Here is a 15,229-nt window from a genome sequence, read left to right on the forward strand (position 1 = left end):
TTGTGTTTAAAGGGGAAATGCAGAAAGGTAGGGAAAGGTGCTAACTGCTCCTCCTTGGCCTTCCAAGGACAGAGCTTTGCTTCAGCTAGGAGAACTGCCCTCCCGGGACCGCACACACCATGTGCTGTGCTTTGTCCTGCTAGGACTTTGAGTAGAGTAGTGAGGACTGACTGGAGGTGGGAAGGATGGAGAATGAGAATGAGGGTCAAGGTGGCAGGAGGTGAAGCTGGTCTGTTAGGCACAAGCCAAATCATCTAAGTGTTTCTGACACCCACAGTGCCTAGCATATAAGAAATCCTCAACAAACACATTTTGGTTTATAATCTTGGTCCAAAACTACCAAAGTTTTGCAAAACAAGCAGGGCAATGTTTTTCTGGCATAGGATGTAAAAAGGGATGAGTAAATAAGAGTTTGAGAAGTATATTCTAAGATGTTCGTATTCTAAGAGAAAGGAAAGCAACAGCAGTGTACATTGCAGGCATTTTTACTGCCCCAGAGAAGTGGGTTTTCTCAGCTGAACAGACACTCATCTTTGGCACTTCTCGTTTTCCTCGTAGACCTACCTGGTATGTTCCCTGTGGCTTTGCAATAATAGTTGTTCCATCTCCAAAGATGGCACAGCAGCTACTGTCCTCACAGTTGGCGATAACAGTGGCATAGCGTGAGCTTTCTACCCGCATACACTTCACCTGCCTGGTGACAGTCCGAGGACCCTCGGCTACAAGCAAATGCAAGGTAAGCAGATCTGATAGGATGTAGACATTGCAAAACAGACCTCAGCCTATTGATTTTGCTGCTGTTTCCTGGCTGTCTGGATTCCCCATGGAAAAAACACAATTGTAAAGTCTAGAGCAAGTACTGAGAACTCCACAGGGTTGGAGTGTGGCCTGCTGTTCTTGTCAATTCAAAATAATTCTTCCAGAAAAAATCTTCTTAATTTAGTATGCTGTCTTATTCTCATTATTTATTTGTAGGAGTAGAGAACATCTGATTTTTCAAATTTAAAAATTGAAAAGCATAAAATATAATTTAAGCACTCAGATATTCATCAATTAAAATTTATACTTTTTAATACATATGTAAAATAAAAATTACTGACAAAATTGAAGTTTCTCCTTATATCTGGGCTTATTTCTATCTTGAAATTCATTTTTACACTTTTATGTACATATATATCATGAATAATATAAATGTGTGTGCTTTAAATGTATGTAAGCTATATGTTACTCTATGTATTTATGTAATTACTGTACTATCATTCTACACCTGCTTTTTTCATTTAATACAGTTTTGAGACCCCTAACCATCTTGATCTATATGTATCCATCCATCTATCTATACATATATTTGTGCATAGATATATTTATTTGTGTGTGTATGACTCCCTTTAACAATCTTATAGTATTATTTTGTAGGAATTTACCACATTTTATTTTTCTATTCTGCCATTGATGGACATTTATATTTTCCCAATATTTCAATATTATACTCAATGCTGCAAGTCACTCCTCTATACTTATTTCCTTGTACATATGCGTATGAGTGTCCCTCTCTCTATAAGCAGAAATAAAGTTAGTGCATGATAATATGATATGCATGATTTTGTGGGTGGGGTGGGGAGATGTAGGTCAAAGCATATAAAGTTACAATTATACAATTATGTAGCATGAATAAATATAAGAATGTAATGTATAGCATAAAAACTATAGTCAATAACATTGTATTGTATAATGACAATTTTCCAAGAATGTAGACTTTAGGTGCTCATGACACACACACACACACACACACACACACACACACACTCTCACACAAACTATATGAGGTAAGAGATATATTAATTTGCTTGACTTAGTCCACCATGTATATGGATATCAAAATATCATGTTGTACATCTTAAATATATCCAATAAAAAACATTGACATTAAGGAAAGGGAACTCACAGAATAACTTCTCATTAAAAATATTTCTTAAATTCAGGTTCGGAAGAGTGGAAGGCTTTTACAGTCTTTAAGCAGGTTCCAGTTAATTAGCAGCTACAGTTTCCTTTTTTCTGACACCACCTTTCTGACGAAAGACATACTCAGACTGAAGACCTATCTGAGGTCACCTATTTATGCAAATTAGATGCCTTCAGGATCAAAGGAAACATCTGAAAGCTAGTATCTAGACAGATGAATCATGGTTATTAGGTTTTAGTTGCCACCAATCAAAGACTATTACTATCCATCAGCTAACTAGAGCCGTTATCACTCCCATCTCTGTTGAGATAATGATCATAAGAAAAGGTCCTGATGCATCCTCATGTTCATTACAGCATTATTCACAAAAACCAAGATTTGGAATCAGTCTACATGTTCATCAATGGATGAATAAATAAAGAAAATGTAGTAAATATAGGCAATAGAATACTATTCAGTGTTAAAAAAAAGAAATCTGTCATTTGCAACAATATGGATAAACCTGGAGGACATTATTTTAAGTAAAATAATCCAGGTACAGAAAGACAAATAGCACACTTATATGCAGACTCTACAGAAGTTGAACTCATACAGGTAGAGAGTAGAATGGTAGTTACCAGCCAACAGGGTAAGGAGTTGGGGAGATGTTGGCCAAAGGATATAAAATTTCAGTTATATAAGAGGAATAAATTAAACAGATACACTGTATAACATGGTGACTATAGTAAATAACATACTGTATTTTGAAAATTTCTAAGAGAGTAGATTTTAAGTATTCTCACAACTAAAAATGATAAGTACACAGAACAAAGCTGGAAGCAACCGTGCTACTCAACTTCAAACTATACTACAGGACTACAATAACCAAAATGGCATGGTACTGGTACCAAAACAGCAAAACAGACACATAGACCAATGGAACAGAATAGAGAGCCCAGAAATAAAGCCACACACCTACAGTCATCTGATCTTAAACAAATCAACAAAAACAAGCAATGATGAAAGGACTCCCTATTCGATAAATGGTACTGAGATAAATGGCTGGCCATATACAGAAGATTGAAACTGCACCCCTTCCTTACACCATATAGAATAATTATCTAAAGATGAATTAAAGAATAAAATGTAAAACCCAAAATTATAAAAACCCTGAAAGACAACCTAGGCAATACCATTCTAGACATAGGAACAGGCAAAGATTTCATGACAAAGGTACCAAAAGCAATTGCAACAAAAGCAAAAATTGACAAGTGAGATCTCATTAAAACAAAGAACTTCTGCACAGCAAAAGAAACTATCAACAGACTAAACTGAAAACCTACAGAATGGGAGAAAATATACACAAACTATGCATCTGACAAAGGTGCATCCACGCTAACATCCAGCATCCATAAGGAACTTAAACAAATTAACAAGCAAAAAACCAAACAACTCCATTAAAAAGTAGGCAAAAGACACGAACAGTTTTCAAAAGAAGACATAAACGTGGCCAAAAAACACATGAAGAAAAGCTCAACATCACTGAACATTAGATAAATGCAAATCAAAACCACAATGAGATACACTCTCACATCAGTCAGAATGGCAATTATTAAAAGGCCAAAAAGTAACAGATGCTGCCCAGGTTGCAGCAAAAAAGGAACGCTTATACACTGCTGGTGGGAATTTAAATTAGTTCAACCACTGTGGAAGACAGTGTGGTGATTCTTCAAAGACCTGAATACAGAAGTACTATTCGACCCAGCAATCCCATTACTGGGTATATACCTAAAGGAATATAAATCATTTTACCGTAGGGACACATACACACATATGTTCACTGTAGCACTGTTCACAATAGCAAAGATATGGAATCAACCTAAATGCCCATCAATGGTAGACTGGAGTAAGAAAATGGCATACATATACACCATGGAATACTGTGCAGCCATAAAAACGAACATGATCACATCCTTTGCTGGAAAATGCATGGAGCTGGAGGCCATTACCCTTAGCAAACTAACACAGGAAGAGAAAACCAAATACTGCTTCATCTTACTTATAAGTGGGAGCCAAATGATGAAAACACATGGACCTATAGAGGGGAACAACAGATACTGGGGCCTACTGGAAGACAGGAGGAAGGAGAGGATCAGAAAAAATAACTAATGGGTACTAGGTTTAATACCTGGGTGACAAAATAATCTGTACAGCAAACCCTGTTACATGAATTTACCTATATTACAAACCTGCGCATGTACCCCTTAACTTAAAAGTTTTAAATAAATGAATACATAAATAACACACACACACACACACACACACAGACGCACATACACAGACACACACACACACACACATAATGAGGAGTGTGTTGGAGAAACTTTTGCCTGCTGGGTGCTGCTGGTTAAAAAAAATTTCTAAGAAAGTAGATTTTAAGTTTTCTCACAACTGAAAATAAGTATCTGAGGGTAATGCATATGTTAATTAGCTTGATTGAGTCATTTTGCAATGTATACATATTTCAACACATCATATTATTTATTCTATATATATACACAATATTTGTCAATTAAAAGAATAAAATTAAATTTTATAAAGCAAACAGCAAAATAAGTAATGATGATAATAATAAGAATACTAAATCCTTATAGACCCTGCTTTGGACTGCATAGGTTTTCTCTGATTGGCTAACTTTACCAAAAAATTATTTTTCTTATGTGTATGTTCAGCAGTCAGTGAGGATTCTATCTAACTTATGCTAAAGAGTTATAAAATATTGTCATGTAACTCAGAAAATAAAACATACTTGTTTCTTGATCATCTGGCAGAATAATTTGATCTTCATAAACTTGATAAAAGGTTGTGATTCTGGTACCATCAGCATGATCCACTATCCGAGTACCATCCTTCCTTTCAACTATGACAACTTTGTCTTCTCGAGTTGTCATAACCTGAACATGAAAAGGCAGGACATAATCATTTGGCCACATGGTAAATCCCAAGTGTACTTATTTTTATCCATTGAATACAAAGATGGCACCATCAAAGTCCTAGTTATTTATTTATAGGCAAAAGTTTTATCTTATCTACCTGATCTAACCTTCATAACAATCTTGGCAGGTACCCTCATTTTATAGATGAGGAAATTTAGGCTTAGAGAAGTTGAGAAGCTTGCTGAAAGTCAAGCAGCAAGTAAGTATCAGGGCATGTTTGAGGAAACACTTAACATCTGGACTGGGTTAACCCAGATCTGTCTGGGAAAATGACCACAGGCCCTGTTTCCTTGGAAACTACGGAGTAATGATAAATGCGGCATATTGTGACTGCCTTGTGCGCTGTGAAACCCCTGCTCTGCAGAACTTCCCCAGATGGGGTGAACTGCAAGATGGCCTGCAATTGTCGGGCTAATGTCATCAGGGCAGTACTTGAAGATTGGTGGGGGACAGAGGCTGTAGCCTCTCTGTGTCAAGCTGACCTGTACATGTATTTGATGCTCAGTGCTGCTGCATGCCTGTGAGCTTGAGGCGTATGAGAAACGGTGTGCGTGGGTTGCTGCTCCTGAGCTCTGCACCTGGTTGACCATGGCTCTGCTGTGTTTGCCTCATAGTTCAGCTTTTACCCTGCCCATTACTGCTTTCTCCCTCCTCCTTTCACATATATGTCTCTATTAAAATCTTGCACTTCGGACTTCACCTCAGCGTTTGCTTCTGGAAAGCTCAACCTACAACTGCAGTACTGTAAATTGCATAATGAATATTTCAGTCATTGGGCATTTTCTAAACTTACCCTGTTCTAACTCTAAGGAACACAAGAGTGAGTTTGCTGGTTAGAACGTGTTCTAACTCTAAGGAACACAGAGTGAGTTTGCTGGTTAGAACCTGTTCTAACTCTAAGGAACATGAGAGTGAGTTTGCTAGTTGTTTTCTGACTCCAAAGTCTATGGCTATTGGGAGCAGGTGATTATCACCTTCTTAGCTCTTTATGGTAGGCGGCAATCACTATTTAAGACAGAAATGACTGCCGATCATTATTTTAGGTTCTTATCATTGGCACTTTCAGCCAGGAATGTATACTAAGAAATACTGCTGGGTAATGTGGTGGTTGAGAGCATGAGCTCTGGGGTTAAGCCGAGTTTGAATTCCGACTCCATAAATGGCTGGGTAGACTTAGGGATGTTGCTTAACCTGTTTGTTGTCTGGTTTACTCATCCACAAAATGGAGCCAACACTAGTATCTTCTTGGAAATGTTATGTGGGTTAAATGAGATGATGCTGGTAAAGTGCGTCACACTTGGCCATCATGTTAGTAATTATTGATAGTGGTTTTTTATCTAGTAGAGTTATTTACATATTATGATTTAGAATTATTCAAACATTTCATAACGTCACATAAACAGTGACATTTTCTGGTCACCATAGAATAGGATAATCATTCTTAGTGGTGGCAATAACACAGTAACAAGGATATTTCTGAATGCCTGATAGTGCCATGTCTGGTACTAATCTTCTCAACAGGTAATGACTATTATCTCCAGTTTATGAATAAGAAACCAGATAAGAAACTTGCCAAAAGTTATACGTCTGGTAAGGACTATGGCTAGGGCTTGAAACACAGGTGTGCCTCACCCCAAGGGCAGTGCTCACTCCTTTAGAATGTAATACTTCACGTCAGGGGTTGTGAAAATACACACCCATTTTCAATTTTGTTTCATATGATCATGCCAGTTTCTTGAGATCTGGGACACGGTGTTGGGGTCTACATTCTGGCTCTACCATTTGCTGTGTGACCTTGGGCAAATTACTTAAACTCTCTGTAGCTTAGTTGCCTCATCTATAAAACGGAAACAATAGTAGTTTGTTGTGAGAATTGAGTGAGTTAGTATATGGAAAATGCAGAGAACAGGGCCTAGTACACAGTGAGTGCTCAGTAAATATCACTATTATTGCTCTTATTCTGTTGGGCATTTGGTGTTTAATTCATGCTGGAATCTAGGTTCTTGGATGTTGGTTCATGCTTCCAAAATGGTGATAGAGATGAATGAGGGAAATTAAAAGTTAACAAAGAAATGTTAATCAAACTTGCATATTAAGTCAAATAATCTACCTCAGGGGCCAAATTAAAGTGAGCTATTTGAAGGAACTAAAACAAACATTAAAAAACCTCAGGAAACAAACGAACAAAAAACCTTTCTGAGATCATGTGTACTTTGAGTCTTACAAAAAAAGGCAACTAGCAAACAAAGTAAGAGATTATAAAATTATTTCAGGAGTAGGCTGAAGAGGAAAACATATTTGGTTAGATAATGTAATCCATCTTAATAGCAGGCAGGCATTTTGCTTTTTACAGCAGCACATGGTTTTATACAAGGGTAGGAAGTTCAGACACCAGAGTTAAGGCACTTAGGAACTTCTTCATTTTGTTTAGATTCAGAGGGTGCTGCAAATCTCCATATAAGATGTTAGAGGAATAGCTAAGGAATGGAAAGAGCTCAGTTTTTGGTCACAATCAACTGGCTCTAATCCTGGCTTCAGCACTTTCTGAACATGTACTCTTGACCACATTACTTAACTTCCTAAGGCTCAATTTCCTCATTGTGTAATATACATTTGGTGTGAGGGCTGAATGAGATAATGTGTATAAAAGCCCCCAAAGAAATCCTGGTACATAGAGGGCCGGGCGTGGTGGCTCATGCTTGTAATTCCAGCACTTTAGGAAGCTGAGGCGGGTCGATCACCTGAAGTCAGGAGTTGGAGGCTAGCCTGGCCAACATGGTGAAACCCTGCCTCTACTAAAAATACAAAAATTAGCCAGGCGTGGTGGCAGGTGCCTGTAATCCCAGCTACGCAGGAGGCTGAAGGAGGAGAATTGCTTGAACCGGGAGGTGGAGGTTGCAGTGAGCCGAGATCATACCATTGCACTCCAGCCTGGGAGACAAGAGCAAAACTCCGTCTCAAAAAAAAAAAAAAAAATCCTGGTACACAAAAAGTGCTATTGTTCATCCCAGCAGTTTTGCTTTCATATCATAAACAGAACCATTATGTTCTGTACCACTAATTTGTCATGTATTCTTATGCTACAAATAAAGTTTTTGTAAAGTTTCTCTACGGTTTTGGATTCTTGAGTTATTTAATGTGTGTCTTATTTCTTTCAATATACCCTAAGTTTTTCAAAATCAAAGGATCATGAACAAACTTCTCTCACAAACTGCAAGTGGGCACAAATAAGTAGTAATGAGACACTCACTTCCAGAAGCTTCTCACTTCCAGAAGATAAGACATTCACACACATATATTCAGCATAAGGAAACACAGGACGACATAATTAATCACATATCTTCAAAGTGGCATAGAAAACTCATGAACTGCCACTCACCTCAAAAATTAGCATTTTGTTCTGATGTGGTTGTGCCCACAAAACACAAAAATAGTCCCTAATGATACTCTCCATTTGGCAAATACACCACAAGATGTTTTTAGATTTTGGAAAATGAATCCATTCATCCATCCATCCACACATCTATCCATTCACTACTCAACAGACATTTATTGAAAAAATATTATCAGCTAGGCACTCTTTTGGGTGTTGTTTCAGAATTCAAATGACTTAGAAAATTTTGCAATAAACAATAGCTTGTCATACCGTTCCATTGACAGGATCTGTGGCCTGAAAGGATAACAATGGGGCCAAGTCTGCTATTCTTTCTAATCCTTTGGTGCCAATCCGATTTCCTTCAGGTGTAGTTGTAAACCAAGTGCCTATGTGAACCTCCACAGGAGTTACAGTTTGAACTGCCTCTGGACGAGGGTCATGGATTTCACCCTTATGGGCCATTGATGACTGATTTTTGTGACTTTTTCCTGTGAAGTTCAAGTAAAATCAAACAACAGTAATATAACTATAATATCAATTATATACATCATTCATTATGTTTTGACATAGTGCAAACTACCTCAGATACTGTGGCATAGACAATTCTAAGTGGTATTCATCAATTATATTATTTCTCAATAGGGAAAAGTATCAGGTTATGAATAGCTTAATTTTTGCACTTAAACAGTGGCTAAATTCCCACCACTTTTCCCCAGACATACATGTTTACACAGCTCACTGTCTAGTGCACAAAAAATATTCTGGTCAACTTCTGTACTCTTTTGGGTCTTGCGTACTTCTCCCTGGGTCCCAGATTTTGGGTTTTGTGTTCTGGTTTTTAAAGCCTACCTTTGCTCTCACTTATCTGTCAAACTTTCAGCCTCCTTTTGACATATTGGACTATAACAGTTACTAAATTTTTAACTCTTGATTCCCCTGATTTTGCCCTTTTGTCAGTAATAACAGGAAACATCTTTCTTCCACCCTGGATCTGGGAAACCTTACCAGCCAGGCATATCCCTGGGGAGAGGAATTTGTGCAGTTTAATGAGTACATCAACAATTGCCTGATACATTTTCCTTTCCATCCTCTACCTCCCACTCATTTGGAACAGCGGGAGAGAACTGAAGACACCCTCATGGAAATCCTTGACCAATATTTCAATTGCTCTATCAGGGTAGATGTACTCCATTTCCATGAATAATAATGAGTAATCTGTAGATGAGACTTGACAGTGTTATCACATCTCAGTGATGAGGTAAACTCAGACCCAGAAACAAATTGCAAGTAATGATAGTAAAGGAATGTTAACTCTTGGAAGATTCTTCAGATTCAAACCATGAAATGTGCAGCAGGGCATGCATCTTGGCCTAACTAATAGGGACTCAACTAATGGGAAGAACCAAAGACAGATAAATCAGGTTGAGCCTTTTCATTGCCCTAAAATTTAATTTGGACATATTTATACTTCTAGAATATTGGTAGAGAGAGAAAATGGTATCGTTTTCAGAATAATTCCTCTAGAAATAGTAGGAAATACTTTAGGAATTATCTTTTTTTCTACATTCTCCCTTTTTCTCCTATTTCCCTCCCCTCTCCTTCTGTTCTTATTACTTTTTCTAATCAAAAAAGGTGAGCTATGGAAAGGGCATTCCAACATAAGGAACATAAGAAATACAATAGGGTAAAGAATAGCATGGTATACACAGACAACTACTAGCAGACCAATGTGACCAGATGATACATTTCAAGCAGATTTTGGTTGAGAGAAGGGACAGAAGAAGCAGGCACTGATTCAATTGAGGGGACTTTAGCAGTATATTAGAGACCTTGGAATTTTTCCTACAGGTGATTTTAATAACTAAAGTGTTATAAGAGAGAAAGTGAGGTATTTGGAAGATTAGTTACATGCTTTTGGCAGGAAGATGCAAAATCAATACTAATAAAAGCAGGAAGAACAGTTAGAAGGTTTTAAAGTATTAGAAATTCAAGTTGGCAGAAGAGATAAACAAGTACAATTTCGATACAAATGTATATTGGGGAACAAATTTGGATATGAAAGGATGAGGATGGCGGTGAAAGGATAAGAGAAAGAACCACATGCAGATCCTGAAATCTTAATCAACTATTGTCTTCCATTAAGTATATGGGTCAACAAAGCAAACTGGCCAAGGATCAGGTCAAAGGTAAGAGGAAGGAAACAAGCAGGGTTGGAGTTCCATTTTCAGCAACATCACAGACTAGATACCAATAATTCCACCGAAAAGAACCATAACTGCTAGAAAACATCTTTAAATCAATCTTCTTGAAAGTGTTTCTGAGCTGGCAACTATAAGTAAGACCAGCATGATCCATGGACTAAGTAAAAGTAGGAAGCCAAAGAGGTAAAATAGCCCTGAAGTTGGATTTTGTCCAGTGGGTTTTTGTCAAACTGCGTGATCCTGAGTATTTGTTTTCTTAGCATTGTGGGACCTAGGCAGAAATGAATGCCAGAACCTGCACAATCTGGATGGAAGGTTTGATATGAGGCCCTCAAATGACTACACTCTCAGACTAAGTGTGAATTATTAACAGAAATCATTCATGTCTTTTCCCACCCCACTCCAGAACTGTCAGAAAGCTTGCCTGTGTTCAAACTTGGTGCTGAGCAGAGAAGACAAGAAAGTACTTAAGAGGTTGTATAACCACAAGTAGATCCTTATATAGGTTTGAAGTGAAAATTCACACCACTTGAGTGGCACCCCCAGAAATTCCTTAAATTAATAATTTAAGGTGATCCAAGACTGTGTTTCCCTATCAACTGCTAAAGTCCTTTCTGAAGCCTAAGTCCTTTATAAAGAAATGCACTGTTGGCCAGGCACAGTGGCTCACACCTATAATCTTAGCATTTTGGGAGGCCAAGGCAGGAGGATTGCTTGAGCCCAAGAGTTTGAGACTAGCCTGGCCAACATAGTGACACTTCATTGCTACAAAAAAAAAAAAAAAAAAAAAAGCTGGGCATGGTGGTGCATGCCTGTTGCATGGTGGTGCAAGCCAACTTTTCAACAGCAACATTGGAAGCAAAAGAATATAAAGGATATTGTCAATGTACTGGGAGAAAATATCTGTAAGCTAGAATTCTATACCTAGTGAAATTATCTTTCAAGAATGAAGACAACATAAAGACATTTTAAGAAAATATTTGGTATATAATAAAAGGACTAAAACATCTAAAGATAAGTCCCAGCTACTTTAGAGGCTGAGATGGGAGGATTGCTTGAGCCCAGGAGGTTAGGCTGCAGTGAGCTGTGATCATGCCACCACATTCCAGCCTGGGTGACAGAGCGAGACCATGTCTCAAAAAAAAAAAGATGCACTTTTATACCAGCCCAATAATTTAGAATTAAAGCAATAAGAAAAAATTATCATCTCATAGTCAAAAAGTACCAAGACACAATGAAACAAGGCAATTCAAGTGAGAGCCGGAAGAAGCAACAGAAAATGGAATTAGATCTACAACACTTTAGATATTGAAATGATTAGAAACAGAATCTAAAATGCATACTTTATGTGATTCCAGAAATAAAAAGGGGCCAAAAATATGACTAAAGAGAAGACAGATTATAAAATGAAACAAAGAAATGTTAGATATTAAAAAATGTAATAACTGAAATTAAAAAAATTAACATGCAGGTTTAGCAGGAGACAAAACACAGCTTAAAAGAGAACTGAAAGACCTAAAGTAATTGTTTAGAATGAAGCTCAGAGAACCAAAGCAATAGAAGTAAAAAGATAAAATAAAAGTTCAAGCCCTCTTAAATAGGTTTAATTGGAATTCCAGAAGAAGAGAAGAAAAAACAAATGGATCAGAAACAATATTTGAAGTGATAATTATTGAGAAATCTCTAGAATCAATGAAAAATACAAATTTACAGATTCAAGAAGCTGAATGTATTCCCACTTTGATAAATAAAAAGAAATCCATACCTAGTCAAATTATATTGAAATTGTAATAAAAAATCACAGGGAATATTTTAAGGGCAGTTAGATTATCCTCAAAGCAACAACAACTTAAGTGATAGCCAACTTTTCAACAGCAACATTGGAAGCAAGAGAGTATAAAGGATATTTTCAATGTATTGAGAGAAAATATCTATAAGCTAGAATTACACACCTAGTAAAATTATACTTCAAGAATGAGGACAACATAAAGACATTTTTAGAAATTATCTGATATACAATAAATGGACTGAAACCCCTAAAGACAAACATTTTCAAATTGAATTATTAACATATTCACCTATTTGCTGCTTACAAGAGACACATTTAAACATAAACCACAGAAGGTGAAATATAAGTGTGGAAAAAGTTATACCAGTAAGGTATTAAATAGTGGCTGGTGTAGCTATAATAAAATAAGCAAAATAGACATCAGGGTAAAAAGAATCCTAGAATAAAGAGTCATTGAAGGCCAGGCGCAGCGGCTCCCAGCACTCTGGGGTGCCAAGGCAAGCGGATCACTTTAGGTCAGGAGTTCAAGACCAGCCTGGCCAACATGGTGAAACCCTGTCTCTACTAAAAATACAAAACAAAACAAAACAAAAATTAGCCAGCTGTGATGGCACGTGCCTGTAATCCCAGCCTCTTGGGAGGCTGAGGCATGAGAATTGCTTGAACGTGGGAAGTGGAGGTTGCAGTGAGCTGAGATCGCGCCATTGGCACTCCAGCCTGGGCTACAGAGTGACAAGGTGTCTCAAGAAAAAAGAAAAAAAAAAGAAAGAAAGTCATTGCATAATGATGAAAGGTTAAATTAATGAAGATACAATAATTCTAAATGTATAAATATCTATCATCATATCCTTAAAATATATAAAGAAAAATGACAGAACTATAAAAAAGATGTATTTATTTCACAAATAAAGAAATAATGATTAAATTATAAGGAACACAGCACCAAAGAGACTATTCTATCTTTTCAGGAGATTTAAACATCCTTTTGCTAAGTAAATTGATGTAGCAGATTAAAAAAATCTGTAAAAATATAGAATAGGGGTTGGCAAATTGTGGACTATGGACAAATAAGGCCTGCTGTCTGTTTTGTACAGTCGGTAAAGTAGTAGTTCTTTTTACATTTCTAAATAGCTAATAGAATCAAAAGAGTAGTAATAATTTATAACATGAAAATTATATAAAATTCAAATTTAGTATATTTAGTGCACAGAAAGTTTTATTAGAACACAGGCTTATTTAATAACATATTGCCCGGGGCTGTTTTTATGCTCCAGTGGCAGAGTTGAGTAGTTATGACAGTGACCATATGGCCCACAAAGTCTAAAATAAACTTTTTCAGAACTTTGAAAATCAACCAAAGAATTGTAACAATCTGAGGAACAATTCAAGAAAAATGGCTGAATCTCAGCAGGAACAGTTGCTTTGTGGTTTTATAACTTAAAAAGTTTTTTGATAAAATATTGTCTATAATATTTCATTTAATTGATGTAATAGCAATTAAATTAATATCAATTAAACTGTGATAAAAAGAAATGAGCTATCAAGCCATAAAAAGACAGAGAGGAATCTTAAATGCATATTACTAAGTGAAAGAACCTGGTCTAGAAAGGCTACATAAGTTATGATTCTAATCATATGACATTCTGGAAAAGGTACGACTATACAGACAATAAAAAGGTCAGTGGTTCCCAGGAGTTTGGTGGGGTAGGGTGTGTGTGGTTCAGGATGGGTGGAATAAGAAGGGTGAATAGGTGAAGAGGGATTTTTAGGGTGGCAAAAGTATTCTGTATGATACATGAGACATAGAATGTACAACACCAAGAGTGAACCCTAATGTGAACTATGGGCTTTAGTTAATAATAATGTAAGATTGGTTCATCAGTTGTAACAAATATACAACACTAAAGCAAGATGTTAATAATTGGGGAAACTGTGAGCAGAGTAAATGGGAACTCTGCATTCTTTCCACTCAATTTTTCTGTAAACATAAAGCTGCTCTAAAAATAGTCTATTAATTTAAAAAGTGAGTGCATCATCTTGGATGGAAGGGCTGTGAAGGAATCTGGGGGACACTGTGCTAGAAGCAGAAGTCCTCCAGAACCAGGGTAGGCTCTTAGAAAAGTGGCTACACAGACTAGTCTTATATCAAGTCCTCTGTATCAACAAGAGGGAACCCTTGAGCCGAGAAGTTTGGAAAGCTATCTGGATACTTCTTTAACCAGAAACCTTCTGCTACTACTGAAGGAAAATCTGTTTTACTAAATATTGGGTAATTAAAAAGTAATCTAGTTGCTTCTATATAATATTTCGGGGTTTTGTGGTGAGATGTGAGAAATTGACAAAAGAGGATTAAATCTAGGTTTCTAGATTTAAATCTAGATCATTAAAGGCATATGAGAAATTGAGAAAAGTTTGTAAGGCAGGAGATGCAGTGTAATTTAGGGGTTAGGGACCCAGACTCAAATCTCAGCTCTACCCTTGCTAGCTAAGAGACCTCAAGGAAATTACTTAATCTCTCTCCCTCAATTTTCTCATTTGTAAATTGGGGATTATTAAAATATGTGCTTCACAGAGGATTAGCTGATTTAATATTTGAAATATCAGATTTTTTTTCCTGTTACACAAATATACACCTCCTATATAAAAATATATCTTACAAATTAATATGAAAATGATGACCATCAAAATGGTAAACCAAGAAAAGATATGAATAGGAAATTCACAAAATGAAAAACAAAACAAACAGGAAACATCTTTAGATGTTTAACCTCACCAGTAATTAAAGAAATGCAAATCAACATAATAAGATGCATTGATTATCATGTTGAATAAGATTAAAAAATGATAATATCTGGCATTGGTGAGGGTATGAGGAAGTAGACATTTTCATGTGGTAGTGGTAGGGGTATGCATTGAAAACACTTC

At 36.6% G+C, this 15,229-nt stretch overlaps 1 protein-coding gene across 6 annotated transcripts in view; it reads right to left on the minus strand.

The window, feature by feature from the left end:
- Positions 1–15,229, minus strand: part of SPAG17 (sperm associated antigen 17) — a 238,646-nt gene that overhangs the window by 56,068 nt on the left and 167,349 nt on the right. For all 6 annotated transcript variants that reach the window (XM_063624696.1, XM_063624697.1, XM_063624699.1 and 3 more), the window contains exons 29-31: positions 8,585–8,802; positions 4,752–4,896; positions 565–719 (exon numbers count right to left, since the gene is read on the minus strand). In XM_063624696.1, coding sequence (XP_063480766.1) covers positions 565–719; positions 4,752–4,896; positions 8,585–8,802 — 518 coding nt within the window. The remainder of the gene's footprint in view (positions 1–564; positions 720–4,751; positions 4,897–8,584; positions 8,803–15,229) is intronic.

This window comes from Symphalangus syndactylus, chromosome 12 (assembly GCF_028878055.3).
Source record: "Symphalangus syndactylus isolate Jambi chromosome 12, NHGRI_mSymSyn1-v2.1_pri, whole genome shotgun sequence".
Classification (NCBI taxonomy): domain Eukaryota; kingdom Metazoa; phylum Chordata; class Mammalia; order Primates; family Hylobatidae; genus Symphalangus; species Symphalangus syndactylus.